Source organism: Gossypium hirsutum, chromosome A06 (genome assembly GCF_007990345.1).
Source record: "Gossypium hirsutum isolate 1008001.06 chromosome A06, Gossypium_hirsutum_v2.1, whole genome shotgun sequence".
Taxonomy (NCBI): domain Eukaryota; kingdom Viridiplantae; phylum Streptophyta; class Magnoliopsida; order Malvales; family Malvaceae; genus Gossypium; species Gossypium hirsutum.
The window spans coordinates 4,330,661-4,345,498 of NC_053429.1; the positions used below are offsets into that span (position 1 = coordinate 4,330,661).

The 14,838-nt window shown below is 34.1% G+C and overlaps 2 protein-coding genes across 2 annotated transcripts; both read left to right on the top strand.

The window, feature by feature from the left end:
• The first annotated feature begins 1,235 nt into the window (after positions 1–1,235).
• On the top strand, positions 1,236–2,043 carry LOC107943838 (blue copper protein). Its single transcript, XM_016877659.2, has 2 exons — positions 1,236–1,467; positions 1,686–2,043. Exons 1-2 carry the CDS (start codon positions 1,287–1,289, stop codon positions 1,886–1,888), a joined length of 384 nt encoding a protein of 127 aa, XP_016733148.2. The 5' UTR covers positions 1,236–1,286; the 3' UTR covers positions 1,889–2,043.
• A 3,461-nt stretch (positions 2,044–5,504) lies between these two features.
• On the top strand, positions 5,505–6,326 carry LOC121230695 (uncharacterized). Its single transcript, XM_041115911.1, has one exon. The coding sequence runs from the start codon at positions 5,505–5,507 to the stop codon at positions 6,324–6,326; it is 822 nt and encodes a 273-aa protein (XP_040971845.1).
• The last annotated feature ends 8,512 nt before the right edge of the window (positions 6,327–14,838 follow it).

Below are 14,838 nucleotides of genomic sequence, written 5' to 3' on the forward strand. Positions count from 1 at the left end.
ATCTAAAATAGTATTAAACAAAAATATAATGATAAATTTAACGCTTAATGTTGGATCATTAAAATATTAATTGTACAAAAAGATACGAAAATGTGTAAAACAATTTTAGTTTTATATCGATCCACCCTCCTCTCTCTACATATATGGGAGGGATCCATTTGCATTGATGTAAAATTTAAGTGGTTTTACACTCTTTCATAATTTTTTATACGATTAATATTTTAATAATCCAACCATCAGATTTCATGCTTCATTCATATAGATTATGTATGTCAAGTTCGATCTTAATTAAAAATTCCAAACCATTCATTTTATGTAAAAAAATCATTCATTAAATATATATTAATACAAATAATATTTTAGATTGATAAAAAAAGATATCAGATTGATTCAAAATTGTACATGCATGACAAGTATAATTATTTATAAATTCAACTGTTTGATTGTTAAAATACTAATTCTATAAAAAATTACGGAATGATGAGGAACCACTTAAAATTTATACTACTGGAAGTGAAGGGACCCACATGTGTGTTGGGAGGAGAGATCCACTTATTCTGAAATAAAATTAATATGATTTTACTTTTTTTTTTATAATTTTTTCTGTGATTAAAATTTTAATAGTTTATCTGTTATATTTCATGTCTCATTCATATGGATCTTGGATGTCAAATTTGGAGTAAAGAATTTTTTTTCATGTAACAAACTATCAAAAACCCACACATGACACACACACAAAGTGAGGTGAGGACTCACACATTGCAATTACGCATGATAAGACTCGAACCTTCAAAGTCTCCACCTTAAGCAACAAATCGGAATCTCATTGGCAATTAATTTAATTTTAAATTTTAATAATTTAGCACAATTGAAGATTATTTTTAACTATCTCATTATATAGCCCATTCCCAACCCATAAATAGGAAGATAGTACGTTTCAGCGTATTTGAACCCATATTTTTTTATATTGACAACAATACCCATACTAATCGAACTATCATTCTAAATTACATACTATTTCCACTTCCATATTTGTAATATATTCATTTTTGGACATTATAAACAACAAATAGTATAATATCTGCCCTTTTAATCAAAAGTAATAAATAAAGATTTATATTTTAGCCTTTTTCATGTACATTTAAGGACATGTGACCTGGCTTTCCAATTATATTGCATGTACTAATGTTTATATACAAAGAGGTCCACCCAATTTTCAGAAATACCAAAAAAGAAGGGCCAAATTTCCATTTTGTAATACTATTGTTATCTGGTTTTATAAGAAAATGGCAAGGTCAGGGGCAGGGACGACAATGTCGGGTGTTGTGGTGGTGATGTGGTGGTGTATGGTGGTGCAGAGGCTGGAAGCTACAGTTTTCACCGTTGGTGAGAGCAGTGGATGGGTTGTTGGTGTTGATTATGATGCCTGGGCTAAATCCAAGAACTTTAAACTTGGTGATTTACTTGGTTAGTCCTCCATTTCGTGTAATTTTTATATTTAGATTATTGGAGTTCAAATTTTTAACAATTTTTTTTTCGACCTTAGAATCGATTTGACGCATCTATCTATACTAATATTAAACTGTCGGTGAAGTTGATGTCCCAAATTAACTTAGCACCAATTTAATTAGAAAATTACTAATATATCCATGAGCTTAGAAGCTGAAAATTTGGTTGCCTAACAGTGTTCGATTATTCAAGTGCCTATGCAATAGATGAAGTCTTTGAAAATGGCTACAACACATGCAATATCGATCATCCGATCACCTCCGACAACAGCGGCTCCACCGTCATTTCTCTCCTCAATGCCGGCCCTCATTACTTCATCTGCGGCACACCTGGTTATTGTGCCCAAGGCATGAAGTTCATCGCTAATGTTACCGCTTAATCTCCGGCCGACATTAATCCATTCATCATCCACACACACCCTTGGGGCCTTTTCCATAACTAATTTTGTTATGACTTTGCTTATCTTATTTTTCGATTTTTATTTTGTATCCAAAAATATCTTATATTTAAATAAATGGAAAAATTTCAAAAGTACATATAGATTTTTTTTGGATGTGTGATTTAATATAGTGGTGGATCTTAGTGTTAAGTTTTAGGAGGGCCTAATTAATTTTTTCAAAATAATTTAAGGGTTTAATTGAAATTTCTAAAAAATTTAGAGGGCTTAATGAGAATTTCCCAAAACAATTTGGGATTTAATTGTAAGGATTACAATGTTGATGGGCTTAATAGGAATTTCTAAAAAAAATGAAAGTCCTTGTTTAAAATTTCAAAAAAAAAAGATGCTTAATGAGAATTTATAAAATTTTAGGAGGGCCTAATTAAAATTTTCATAAATTTTCAACGGCCTAACCCTTAAGGATCCGTCTATGATTTAACACATTAATTTTAATTTGGTGCAATTTTATACGTGAAACTGTAATTTTATTTAAATTTATATGCTTATATATAATAAATATGTGACATTGATATTAATGTTTTTTTGTTTTAAATGAACCTGTGTGTTGACTTGATGGCTAGGGTATTCACCGTTTTAAGTCTGGTCTGAATTCAAGTCGCGCTAATTACATTATTGTTAGGATTTTGTCCTTCTCTTTTTGATTCACCAACTAATAATAATAATATCATGATTTATTGAAAAAAAGAATAAGAAGAAAGGCATGATGACTTTTTTGGCTTTCTAATTTTGTAAAAAATTTATTTTAGCCATCTATTTAAATTTTCACCACTTTTAGCCCTTAAACTTATTTTTTTGTCAAATGACCTCAAAATAGATGGAAAATTTAAAATTTGTTAACTTTGCTGACATGACGGCATACACATGTATTATCACGTAGATGACACACGTTAGCATTTAATTAATTTTTTTTAAAATTAATTTTTTTATAAAATTAAAACTTTTTAAAATAATTTTAATGATTTTTAATATTTAAATTTTTTTATATTTATTTTTGTATACTCGATCTCATAGATACATATGAAATTCTATGGAAAATCTTATTCGATAAAAGTCATATATACGGCTTGGAGGGAGATCTTTCATATCTTTCGAGATCCACCCTACAATATGGGGTCAAAAAGCCAAAATAAATTATTTTAGCCCTTATAAAAAGAAATGAATTCTTAACCCCTTTCATGCTCGTGTCACGTAGAGGTACTGCAGAAGAAAAAACTGCAAAATCCGATCCAATTTATCATAATCAATTAGTTAACATTTGGTTAACCGTATTCTGAAACACAGAAAAATCATTGACTTATCAAATTATCTATCGTGCCTTGAAAAATATTCAACAAAAGACAGAAACAAATTCACTAAGGTTAAATAGAGAACTAAAATTTCTTTTTTTATTATATAAAATTAGAGGGCCAAATAACTTATTATGTTAAAAATAAAAAATATTAAGTATATAATTACATTAAATTAAGATTCACATATTCATAAATTAGGTGATAGTGTTTATCACAATTTAATTTAAAATAAATATAATTTAAATTTTTATGGACTTTTATTATAATTCTAGAAACTACCGTTCAAAATTCTCTTAAAAATAGTAACATATTAAAGCAAAACAAAAGGAATTAATTAATGGTTATAAAAAAACTTTCCAATTAATTTTAAATATATTGTTAGTTCACTGAACTTTGGGTTTCACCGATTTTTCCTTGCTATTTTTAACTAAAAAAATATTATCTTCTATTATCATATTCATATATTATATTATTTACAATAAAATAATATTATATTTACTAAGTAAAATTGATAATATATGTATGATGTACTCTTATATTTGACACTTTTTGCTTGTTAATTCTCTTGTCTTATGAATTTTTCACTACTTAATTGGTTGTATTTGATTTATTTCTTGTGTAGTGAACCCAATACTAGAAATGGCAACAAAAAGACGTAATCTGCAATTTTTTTTCTTTTTATTCTGTCACGGTTGGAGTCGTGGGCACGACGCTTATTTTGTCACGGCTGGAGTCGTGGGCACGACGCTTATTCTGTTACGGCTGGAGTCGTGGGCACGACGCTGGGCGCGACGCTGATCTGACGTGGCAAATCAGAAGTCAACACAGGGAATATTCTGGAAACAACTTATCTTGATCTATTGACGTGATTTGAGGGATTTTGGATTTCATTTTCATAATTTTAAAGATATTATCTTTTTTTTTTGATTAATTTTCCTTGTTGATTTGGGCATTTGAAGCCTATAAATACCCACCTTTGGGTAAGGCTAAGGGGATCTCTTGTCTTTTGTTCTTATTGCTACTTTGTTTTCATTTTTAATAAAATTTTCTTCTTTTGTTTTATTTCTACTTTACTTTATTTTATTTTATGTTTTTACATTATCAAAACATGTTAAGCATGATAATCAATATCATGCTTGGCTAATTTTTCTCAAGCCAAGAGCTAGTACGAATCAATTCCTCACGTGAAAATTGAATATTGCTTAAATCCCTTCGAGACACATTTTCGTCTTTCTGCTTAGATAGTTTGGCAATCGGCCTTACTAAAATTTTTAAACGTTTTTCAAATAAAAAAGGATCCGTTGGTCTGGAATCGTTTAATTTTACAGTTGGGAGGAAGGATCGGCCTGTGGCATTTCGACTTCCTATGAACACTCTTAGCGGCAGTCCGCTAAGGAAAGACGAGATCGGAAATGATTCTTGATAAGACAACTTCCGAGTTGGGCTTTTCCTGTTTTAAAACTAAGTATTTTAACGGCGATAGACGTGGTTGATTTACTTAAGAATCGACTTTCAAAGCTAGACTTGGGAAGATTGGTTACATGAGAGAAAAGTAAGTTACGATGGGTCGGGCCTCGTAGACTGTAACCGACATGAATCCCGGAGTAAAAATCTATTTTCGATGATCGTGGGAATTGACGAAACTAGCTCGAGGCGATTCTTATATTCGTGTTTATTCAACTTAATCTTTCATCTTCTTTATTTTATTGCTTTTATTTTAATACATCTTTCTTTGCACTTTTACTTTGTTTATTTTATTTTCTTGTTACTTCTCAAATCACCTTTTTTATTTTCCATTTCAGCTCCTAGGTCGAGAACAAGAAAGTTAATCAAAAATTCCATTAAACTCCCTGTGGATCGACCCTCTTCCACTATTCTACCTTTTTATTTATTTATTTTATTTTTGAAGAGGTTTATTTTATTTTGATAGGCAAAACGACGCCTGTCAAAAATTGGCGCCGCTGATGGAGTTTTATTTTCGGCAATTATTGATTATTTTGTTTGATTTTTATGACCAGGAGAAACCCGGAGACTCTAGTTCAATATAACCCAGAAATTGAAGCAAGCGCTCGTAAAAATCACGGTCAACGCTTCGACGAAAGAAGCATCAAGAGCAAAGAAAACGACAATCCAATCTGGAATCTACCTCTGCGACACCACCACGTGAACCGGAACAAACTCCCAACGAAGGACCACCTCCCAACACCACTACTCCAATAACAAATCCCACGTTTGAACCGGAGCCAATGGCGAACCAAACCATTAGAGAACTTGCCGCTGCCCCCGCCGTACAACAACCGCTCTGCATTACCTTTCCTCAAGGCACTACCCCTTTTCAACTTAAAACAGGGTTAATTCATCTCCTCCCTACATTCAATGGTCTTCCTAGCGAAAGCCCACATAAACATCTCGCTGAATTCCACATGGTGTGTAGTAGCATGAAGCCGCAAGGAGTCTCGGAAGACCAAATCAAACTAAGGGCATTTCTTTTTTCTTTAGCCGGAATGGCTAAGGAATGGTTATTTTACCTTCCACCTAACTCAATAACCACATGGGCTGAACTATCTCGTGTTTTCCTTGATAGGTATTTTCCAGCGGCAAAGGCAAGCGATCTTAGGCGAAGCATTTTGGGAATCCAGCAAAGGAGCGATGAATCTGTCTACGACTACTGGGAGAGGTTCAAAAAGTTATGCGCAAGTTGCCCGCAGCATGGCCTATCCGAGCAGACCCTTCTTCGGTATCTCTATGAAGGGATGCTTCCGATGGAAAAAAAGATGGTGGATGCTGCAAGTGGTGGCGCACTCATCAATATGACGCCAGAAAATGCTAGAACTCTAATCTCTACTATGGCCGCAAACTCGCAACAGTTCGGCTCTTCAAGTGAACCTAACCGACGGGTTCACGAAGTAAGTACCGTTTCTTTGGAAAATAAAATAGACAAATTGACTGATATTGTCAATTCTCTTGTCACAGGTAAGATAGGAGCCGCGAAGGTTTGTAGAATCTACACGATGCCGAACCACCCAACTGATTCATGTCCAATGCTACAAGATGAGACGGGCGCCTAAGTCAATGCCATAAATAATTTCCCAGGACCTCCTCAAAGGCCATACAATCCTTACGGTAACACTTTCAATCCCGGTTAGAGAGACCATCCAAATATGAGCTATGGAAACAAAAACCAAAATTACCAACTGAGACCACCCCCCTTTCCAAATCAATCACCACAAAAAACCTCTCTTGAGACCATTGTTGAAAAGTTAGCCATTCCAAAAGAGAAATTCCAAACCCAAACACAATCACATCTCCAAGAAATTGACAAACAAATAAGCCAACTAGCCCAAATCGTTGGTCGCCTAGAGTCTCAAGGACGATTGCCCTCTCAAACTGAAACAAATTCGAGGGAAAATGTGAGCGCGATTACTTTACGAAGTGGTACCGTAATTTCACCAGAGCCGACAAAGGAGCCCGAGAAAATCGAGAAAGACAAAGAAGACACTTCTTTGAAGAGTCAAGTAGAAAAATTCTCGCCTACCTCAGGTAAAGTCATTCCTAGTCATTCTTTTTCTACTTACGAGACTCCTCCTCCCTTTCCAGGAAAGCTTGCAAGGCGTGACAAAAAGGAAGAGGAGAAGCAAATTTTGGATATATTCAAAAAAGTGGAAATCAATATTCCACTCCTTGATGTCATTCGGAAGGTGGCAAAATATGCGAAGTTTTTGAAAGACTTATGCACAAATCGGAGGCAGTTATCCAGCAATGAAAGAGTTAACCTCAACGAGAATATTTCGGCCATTTTTCAAAGACGCCTACCACCGAAATACAAGGACCAATGGATGTTTGCAATTCCGTGCAAAATAGGAAAAGTCGGAATAAAAAGGGCAATGTGTGATCTAGGCGCATCTATTAATGTCATGCCGCTAAGCGTCTACAACAACATTTCAACAGAACCATTAAAAGAGACGCGAGTGACGGTTCAATTAGCTGATCGGTCAGTTATCTACCCCGAAGGGGTACTAGAAAACGTGTTGGTAAAGGTAAACGATCTCATTTTCCCTGCTGATTTTTACATTATTGACATGAAAAATGACCGCAGCAATAACGGATCAGAAATCTTACTTGGACGCCCTTTCTTGTCAACAGCGTATACAAAAATCGATGTCCGTAACAGCATCTTAACCATGGAATTTGATGGGGAAGTGGTTAAATTCGATGTGTACAAAGCTATGAAGTATCCTGATTCCATCGCAAGTTTAAATTTTGTTGATATTATAGATCCGTTAGCCGATGATTTTATCGAAACTGATTTGTTTTATGATTTTTGTAGGAAATTTGAGGATCTCGATGATGAAAGTGAAATCATTTCAACTCTTTCCTCCATTTCTGATTCTCGATTAATTCCACCTAAACCCCTTCCCTCAATTTTGCAGGAGCCACAACTAGAATTGAAGCAACTTCTATCGCATCTCAAATACGAATTTTTGGGCGATAACCGAACCTTGCCAATTATCATTTCAAGTGAATTATCACGACAGGAAGAGGAAGAATTGATTGTTGTTTTGCGCACCTATAAAAAGGCAATTGGGTGGACATTAGCTGATATCCAAGGCTTAAGTCCATCCACTTGCATGCATAAAATTAAAACAGAGGAGAACGCGAAACCAACGAGAGAAGGCCAGCGACGTTTAAACCCACCAATGATGGAGATTGTGAAGGAGGAGATTCAAAAGTTGCTAGATGCTGACATTATCTACCCCATCTCTGATAGCAAGTGGGTAAGTCCGGTCCATGTTGTGCCAAAGAAGACTGGAATTACGGTGGTCGAAAATGCCGAAGGAGAAATGATTCCAAAGAGAGTACAAAATGGTTGGAGAATGTGTATCGATTATAGGAAACTCAACTCACAAACCCGAAAGGACCATTTTCCTATACTATTTATCGATCAAATGATCGAAAGACTTGCTGGAAAAATACATTACTGTTGTCTTGATGGATTTTCTGGATTTTTTCAGGTTCCGGTGGCACTTGAAGACCAAGAAAAAACAACATTCACTTGCCCTTTCGGAACTTTCTCCTATAGAAGAATGCCTTTCGGTCTTTGCAACGCTCCGGCCACATTCCAACGATGCATGTTAAGCATTTTCTCCGATCACATCGAGCGAGGAATAGATGTATTTATGGATGATTTTACTATTTACGGTAATTCATTCTTTCAATGCCTTTCCAATCTTTCTTATGTTCTTAATCGATGCATTGAATTTAAATTGGTTTTAAACTACGAGAAATGCCATTTCATGGTAAGTAAAGGATTGGTACTCGGTCATGTGGTTTCGGCCCAAGGAATTGCCGTTGATAAGGGAAAGATTGATGTAATTCGCTCACTTCCATACCCTACTTCGGTGAGGGAAATTCATAGTTTTCTTGGCCATGCAGGTTTCTACCAACGGTTCATAAAGGACTTCTCTAAGTTGGCGCAACCTCTTTGCCGATTACTACAAAAGGACGTGAATTTTACTTTTGATCAATCTTGCAAAAATTCATTCGATGAGCTTAAGGGAAAGCTTATATCCGCACCAATTGTACAACCACCAAATTGGACTTTACCATTTGAGATTATGCGTGACGCATCTGACCTTAGCATGGGAGCCGTTCTCGGCCAAAGGAGTAAAGAATGACCACACGTGATAGCCTATGCCTCTAGGACTCTCGACTCGGCTCAACGCAACTACTCGACAACGGAAAAAGAGTATTTTGCTGTCATTTTTACATTAGAAAAATTTCGTTCTTATTTATTAGGAACTAAAATTTTTATTTTTTCCGATCATGCAGCGCTGAAATACTTGATGAATAAAAAAGAAGCAAAGCCGAGGTTGATACGATGGATTCTCTTACTGCAGGAGTTCGATATTGAAATCAAGGATAAAAAGGGAAGCAAAAACTTAATAGCTGACCACCTAAGCTGTTTGCGTACTTCACCAGTCGAACCTCCCCTACGAGAACAATTTCCAGACGAAACATTGATGGAAGCACACGCATCATTCCCATGGTTCGCCAATTTGGTGAATTTTCTAGCTACGGGTAAATTTCTGAACAATCTATCTCAATCTGAGATCAAACGCATAAAAAGAGAGTCTCGATACTACATTTGGGATGATCCATATTTATGGAAAAATTGCTCAGATCAAATCGTACGATGATGCGTAAGTAACAGCGAGGTAAAATCCATACTTGAGTTTTGTCATTCCTACGCTTGCGGTGGACATTTCGGCCCTAAACGAACTGTACACAAAATTCTTGAGTGCGGATTTTATTGGCCAACCTTGTTTAAAGACACTTACAACTTTTGCAAAGCATGTGACAGGTGCCAAAGAGGCGGAAATCTAAGTCGAAGGAGTGAGATGCCATTAAATCCTATACACATCTGTGAAATTTTTGATGTGTGGGGGCTCGATTATATGGGGCCATTTACCTCATCATTTGGAAATTTATACATTATTTTGGCCGTTGATAACGTTTCGAAGTGGGTAGAGGCAAAAGCCACCCGAGAAAATGATGCGAAAACCACAACTAATTTTTTACGTGATTTTATTTTCTCAAGATTTGGAACTCCGAGAGCGATCATTTGCGATAGAGGAACACATTTCGTTAACCGAGTCATCGAAGCTTTGATGAAGAAATATGGCGTGACTCAGCGGATAGCAACAGCTTATCATCCACAAACCAACGGACAAGCAGAGGTTTCAAATCGAGAAATCAAGTCAATCCTAGAGAAGACTGTTAAACCAAACCAGAAAGATTGGAGCGTGAAGTTAGTTGATGCGTTGTGGGCATATCGCACGGCCTACAAAGGACCTACGGGATGTCACCTTACCGACTTGTTTTCGGCAAACCTTGCCACTTGCCTGTCGAACTCGAGCATAGGGCATTTTGGGCGGTAAAGGAATGTAATATGGAGATGAACGCTGTTGGTGAAGCACGGAAACTGCATATCCAAGAGCTTGAGGAGATTCGCCGTAACGCTTACGATAGCGCACAAAATTATAAAGAGCGAACAAAAGTATTTCATGACAAGCGCATTTCATTTAAATCATTTTCCATTGGGCAGAAAGTTCTCCTATTTAACTCAAAATTAAAAATTTTTGCAGGAAAACTTAAGTCCAAGTGGAGCGGACCATTTACCGTGATCAATGTTTTTCCTCATGGAGCTGTAGAAATTGAGGATAGCTCAGGTGCACAGTTTAAAGTCAATGGACAACGGCTAAAACCTTTCTTCGAGAGCACACCAATCGGACTAATTGAAGAAATCGGGTTGGAAGAGCTAAAAATCTGACAGGAAAATGTCGAGCTTAACGACGTTAAACAAAGCGCTAAATGGGAGGCAACCCATTTGTTTACTTTTCATCAATTTTAATTTTTTTTTTATTTTTATTTCTATTTGTCGTTTGTTCAGAACCCTCCAGGCCCTAGAAGAGAACATCACGGAAAAACTCTCCTTCCTTTACCTCAACCGTGGCCGCTGTCGTCATTGATCACGGGGAGTATCCTTTACCTTTCTTTGTTCTTAAATGTACTTTACATTTTTTTTTCCATATTGGGACCATACGATTAAGTGAGGGGGAGGGTAAAGGATGACATTAATTTCGCCTTGCTTGTCATATTTGTTTGATGATATGTTTGTTTGAATTGATTAGAAGAACAACTCCTTTGCCGTTGCTTGTCGCTAAGCATGTTATGATTATTTTAGTTCATAAAGATACTTAAATTCTAGCATGTTTGATAATCGAATAATATGAGTAAGTCCAATTTGACAACCCTTACAATTTGTCTTGATGTTGTTAGTTGAATTTCTCACCTAGCTTAATTAATTAGCCCATTTTGTGAGAACTTGAGCCTTTAGCATGTATGATTATATTTTCATGCTCCTTTTTCTTGCCTGAGAGTGTCAATTTGGACATTGGAATCTAGAACTTGTGGCTTGTATGCATTTTAAGATTACATTGGAATTTGATGCATTAATATGATTTAGGCATTAGGATTCACCATTTCTTTTCCCTTAATGAACCAAGTTGAAACCTAATCCCGTTTTCTTTGTTTTCACAAGATGTTAAACCTGAGCCTTTTCATTTATTCCTCTCTTCCACCCTTGACAAGACAAAGAGCATAAGTTTGTGAGATCATGTTCCAAAAAAAAAAAGACAAAAAAGACAAAAAAAAAACAAAAAAAAAGAAGAAGAAATAATTCGAAAAAAAAGAAAAAAAAAGAAAAGAGAGAAAAAAGAAGTTAAAAAAATAAATAAAAAAGTTTGATGATTTGTTCATTATAGCTACCTTTGCTTAGTTTGCTTATTCTTGTTGCCTATGTTTTCTAAGGTTGTGGACATGATATAGTTACTTGTTGGGAAACTCTTGTCTTGATTTTCTTTAGCCTCATTTTAGCCTTATTCCCCACCTTTACCTAAGCCCCATTACACCCTTTATTAAAAGTCCTAATGATTTTTGCATCTCATTTCTTTAAAGTAGTGGAGAATTGATCTTGCCACAAGCCTATGGAAACCCTTATTCAAATTTTGACTTTGAGTGAATTTGATTTCTACACCCGAAACACTTTTAGTGATTTGAGTGCATCTTGGTAAGAATTAAGCTGAGGTTAGAATTTGATTGATAATTGATAGACAATGGTAAGGTTGAATGATTGTTCTTGCTTGCACTTATTCGTTTTGATTCATGTTTTATTCACGTCATTTTTTGTGCACTTGAACTCTCATAAATTTGTTTAAGACTTGCAACGGTCTAGGAGAAAGATGATTAAGCTTTTGATTAATTTATTTCAAACATACTTGAGGGCAAGTATGAGACAAGTGAGGGAGAATTTGATGTACTCTTATATTTGACACTTTTTGCTTGTTAATTCCCTTGTCTTATGAATTTTTCACTACTTAATTGGTTGTATTTGATTTATTTCTTGTGTAGTGAACCCAATACTAGAAATGGCAACAAAAAGACGTAATCTGCAGTTTTTTTTCTTTTTATTCTGTCACGGCTGGAGTCGTGGGCACGACGCTTATTTTGTCACGGCTGGAGTCGTGGGCACGACGCTTATTCTGTTACGGCTGGAGTCGTGGGCACGACGCTGGGCGCGACGCTGATCTAACGTGGCAAATCAGAAGTCAACACAGGGAATATTCTGGAAACAACTTATCTTGATCTATTGACGTGATTTGAGGGATTTTGGATTTCATTTTCATAATTTTAAAGATATTATCTTTTTTTTTGATTAATTTTCCTTGTTGATTTGGGCATTTGAAGCCTATAAATACCCACTTTGGGTAAGGCTAAGGGATCTCTTGTCTTTTGTTCTTATTGCTACTTTGTTTTCATTTTTAATAAAATTTTCTTCTTTTGTTTTATTTCTACTTTACTTTATTTTATTTTATGTTTTTACATTATCAAAACATGTTAAGCATGATAATCAATATCATGCTTGGCTAATTTTTCTCAAGCCAAGAGCTAGTACGAATCAATTCCTCACGTGAGAATTGAATATTGCTTAAATCCCTTCGGGATACATTTTCGTCTTTCTGCTTAGATAGTTTGGCAATCGGCCTTACTAAAATTTTTAAACGTTTTTCAAATAAAAAAGGATCCGTTGGTCTGGAATCGTTTAATTTTACAGTTGGGAGGAAGGATCGGCCTGTGGCATTTCGACTTCCTATGAACACTCTTAGCGGCGGTCCGCTAAGGAAAGACGAGATCGGAAATGATTCTTGATAAGACAACTTCCGAGTTGGGCTTTTCCTGTTTTAAAACTAAGTATTTTAACGGCGATAGACGTGGTTGATTTACTTAAGAATCGACTTTCGAAGATAGACTTGGGAAGATTGGTTACCTGAGAGAAAAGTAAGTTACGATGGGTCGGGCCTCGTAGACTGTAACCGACATGAATCCCGGAGCAAAAATCTATTTTCGATGATCGTGGGAATTGACGAAACTAGCTCGAGGTGATTCTTATATTCGTGTTTATTCAACTTAATCTTTCATCTTCTTTATTTTATTGCTTTTATTTTAATACATCTTTCTTTGCACTTTTACTTGTTTATTTTATTTTCTTGTTACTTCTCAAATCACCTTTTTTATTTTCCATTTCAGCTCCTAGGTCGAGAACAAGAAATTTAATCAAAAATTCCATTAAACTCCCTGTGGATCGACCCTCTTTCACTATTCTATCTTTTTATTTATTTATTTTATTTTTGAAGACGTTTATTTTATTTTGATAGGAAAAACGACGCCTGTCAATGTATTTGCATAAATATGTAAAATTTTAGACTTATTTTTGGGATAGACACAAGATTTTAGATAATTAAATTTAAAATTTACTGTATTTATCCATAATAATAATATTAAAACAATAATTTCAAATTAAGGCTATCAAGAATTTAATGATAACAACATATAATATAATAATTATGTTAATAAAATGACGAAATTAAATTTTTATCTTTATAATTTTTTAATTAAAATTCAATCTCTATAAAAAAAATTAATTTCGCCACCTAACAGTCTTTTAGTGTTAGACAAAGGAGTCATCCTTTTGGAATGAATTTTCCTTTTCACAAAATATTGATTTTGCAGGGAATTAAGTGTACCAAACATATTCCTTCCATGGCAGTATAAAAGGAAACTCCATTTCAGAAAATTTTATCACAAAATTCTCCTCTCTATCTTTTCAAAGTGTTTCTCCACCTAGTCTCTTTCACAAGAAAATGGCAAGCTCAAGGGTGGGATGGCCTGTCTTGGGCTAGTTTCATGCATGGTGGTTGTGCCAAGCTTGGCCATGGTTTACAATGCTTTTTAATAAATTAATTTTAAATAATTATGATATATTGATAGATCACTGAAATTTCGGTTTCACTTATTTTTTTTTCTTGCTGTTTTTAATTAAAAAATTATTATCTCCTGTTATCACATTCATAAAATTATATTATTTACAACAAAATAATATTATATTTACTAAGTAAAATTGATAACATATGCATTCGAATAAATATGAAAAAATTTGGTGTTATTTTTTGTATGGAAACAAGATTTTAGATAATCGAATTTAATTATTAGAAAATAAGACTATTAAGAATTTAATGATAATAACCTATTATTACAATATATTTGAATATTAACACCCATATATATGAATTGAAGTGAAATAAGGAAAATTAAAAATATTTTTCTTAATTGAGTAAATATATATTAAAGTTATTTTCTATATAAGGAAAGTAGAAGATAGTCTTATCTTATTAAACATTTTGATATCTTTTCATATTTCGTTAAGATTCTCTTAGGTTTAAAAAAAATAAAAAAATAATTATTTTAAAAAAATAATTTTAATGATTTTTAATCTTAGAAATAGTTTTTATATATTTTTTAAACTTTTTCAAGTTTGACTAAAAATACATAAAATTAAATAGAAAGCTTTTTTTTTTGTAAAATTAGAATACTAAATAACTCATTATGCTAAAAATAAAAATATTAAATATATAATTACAATAAATTAAAATTTATATATCCATAAATTAGATAATAATGTTT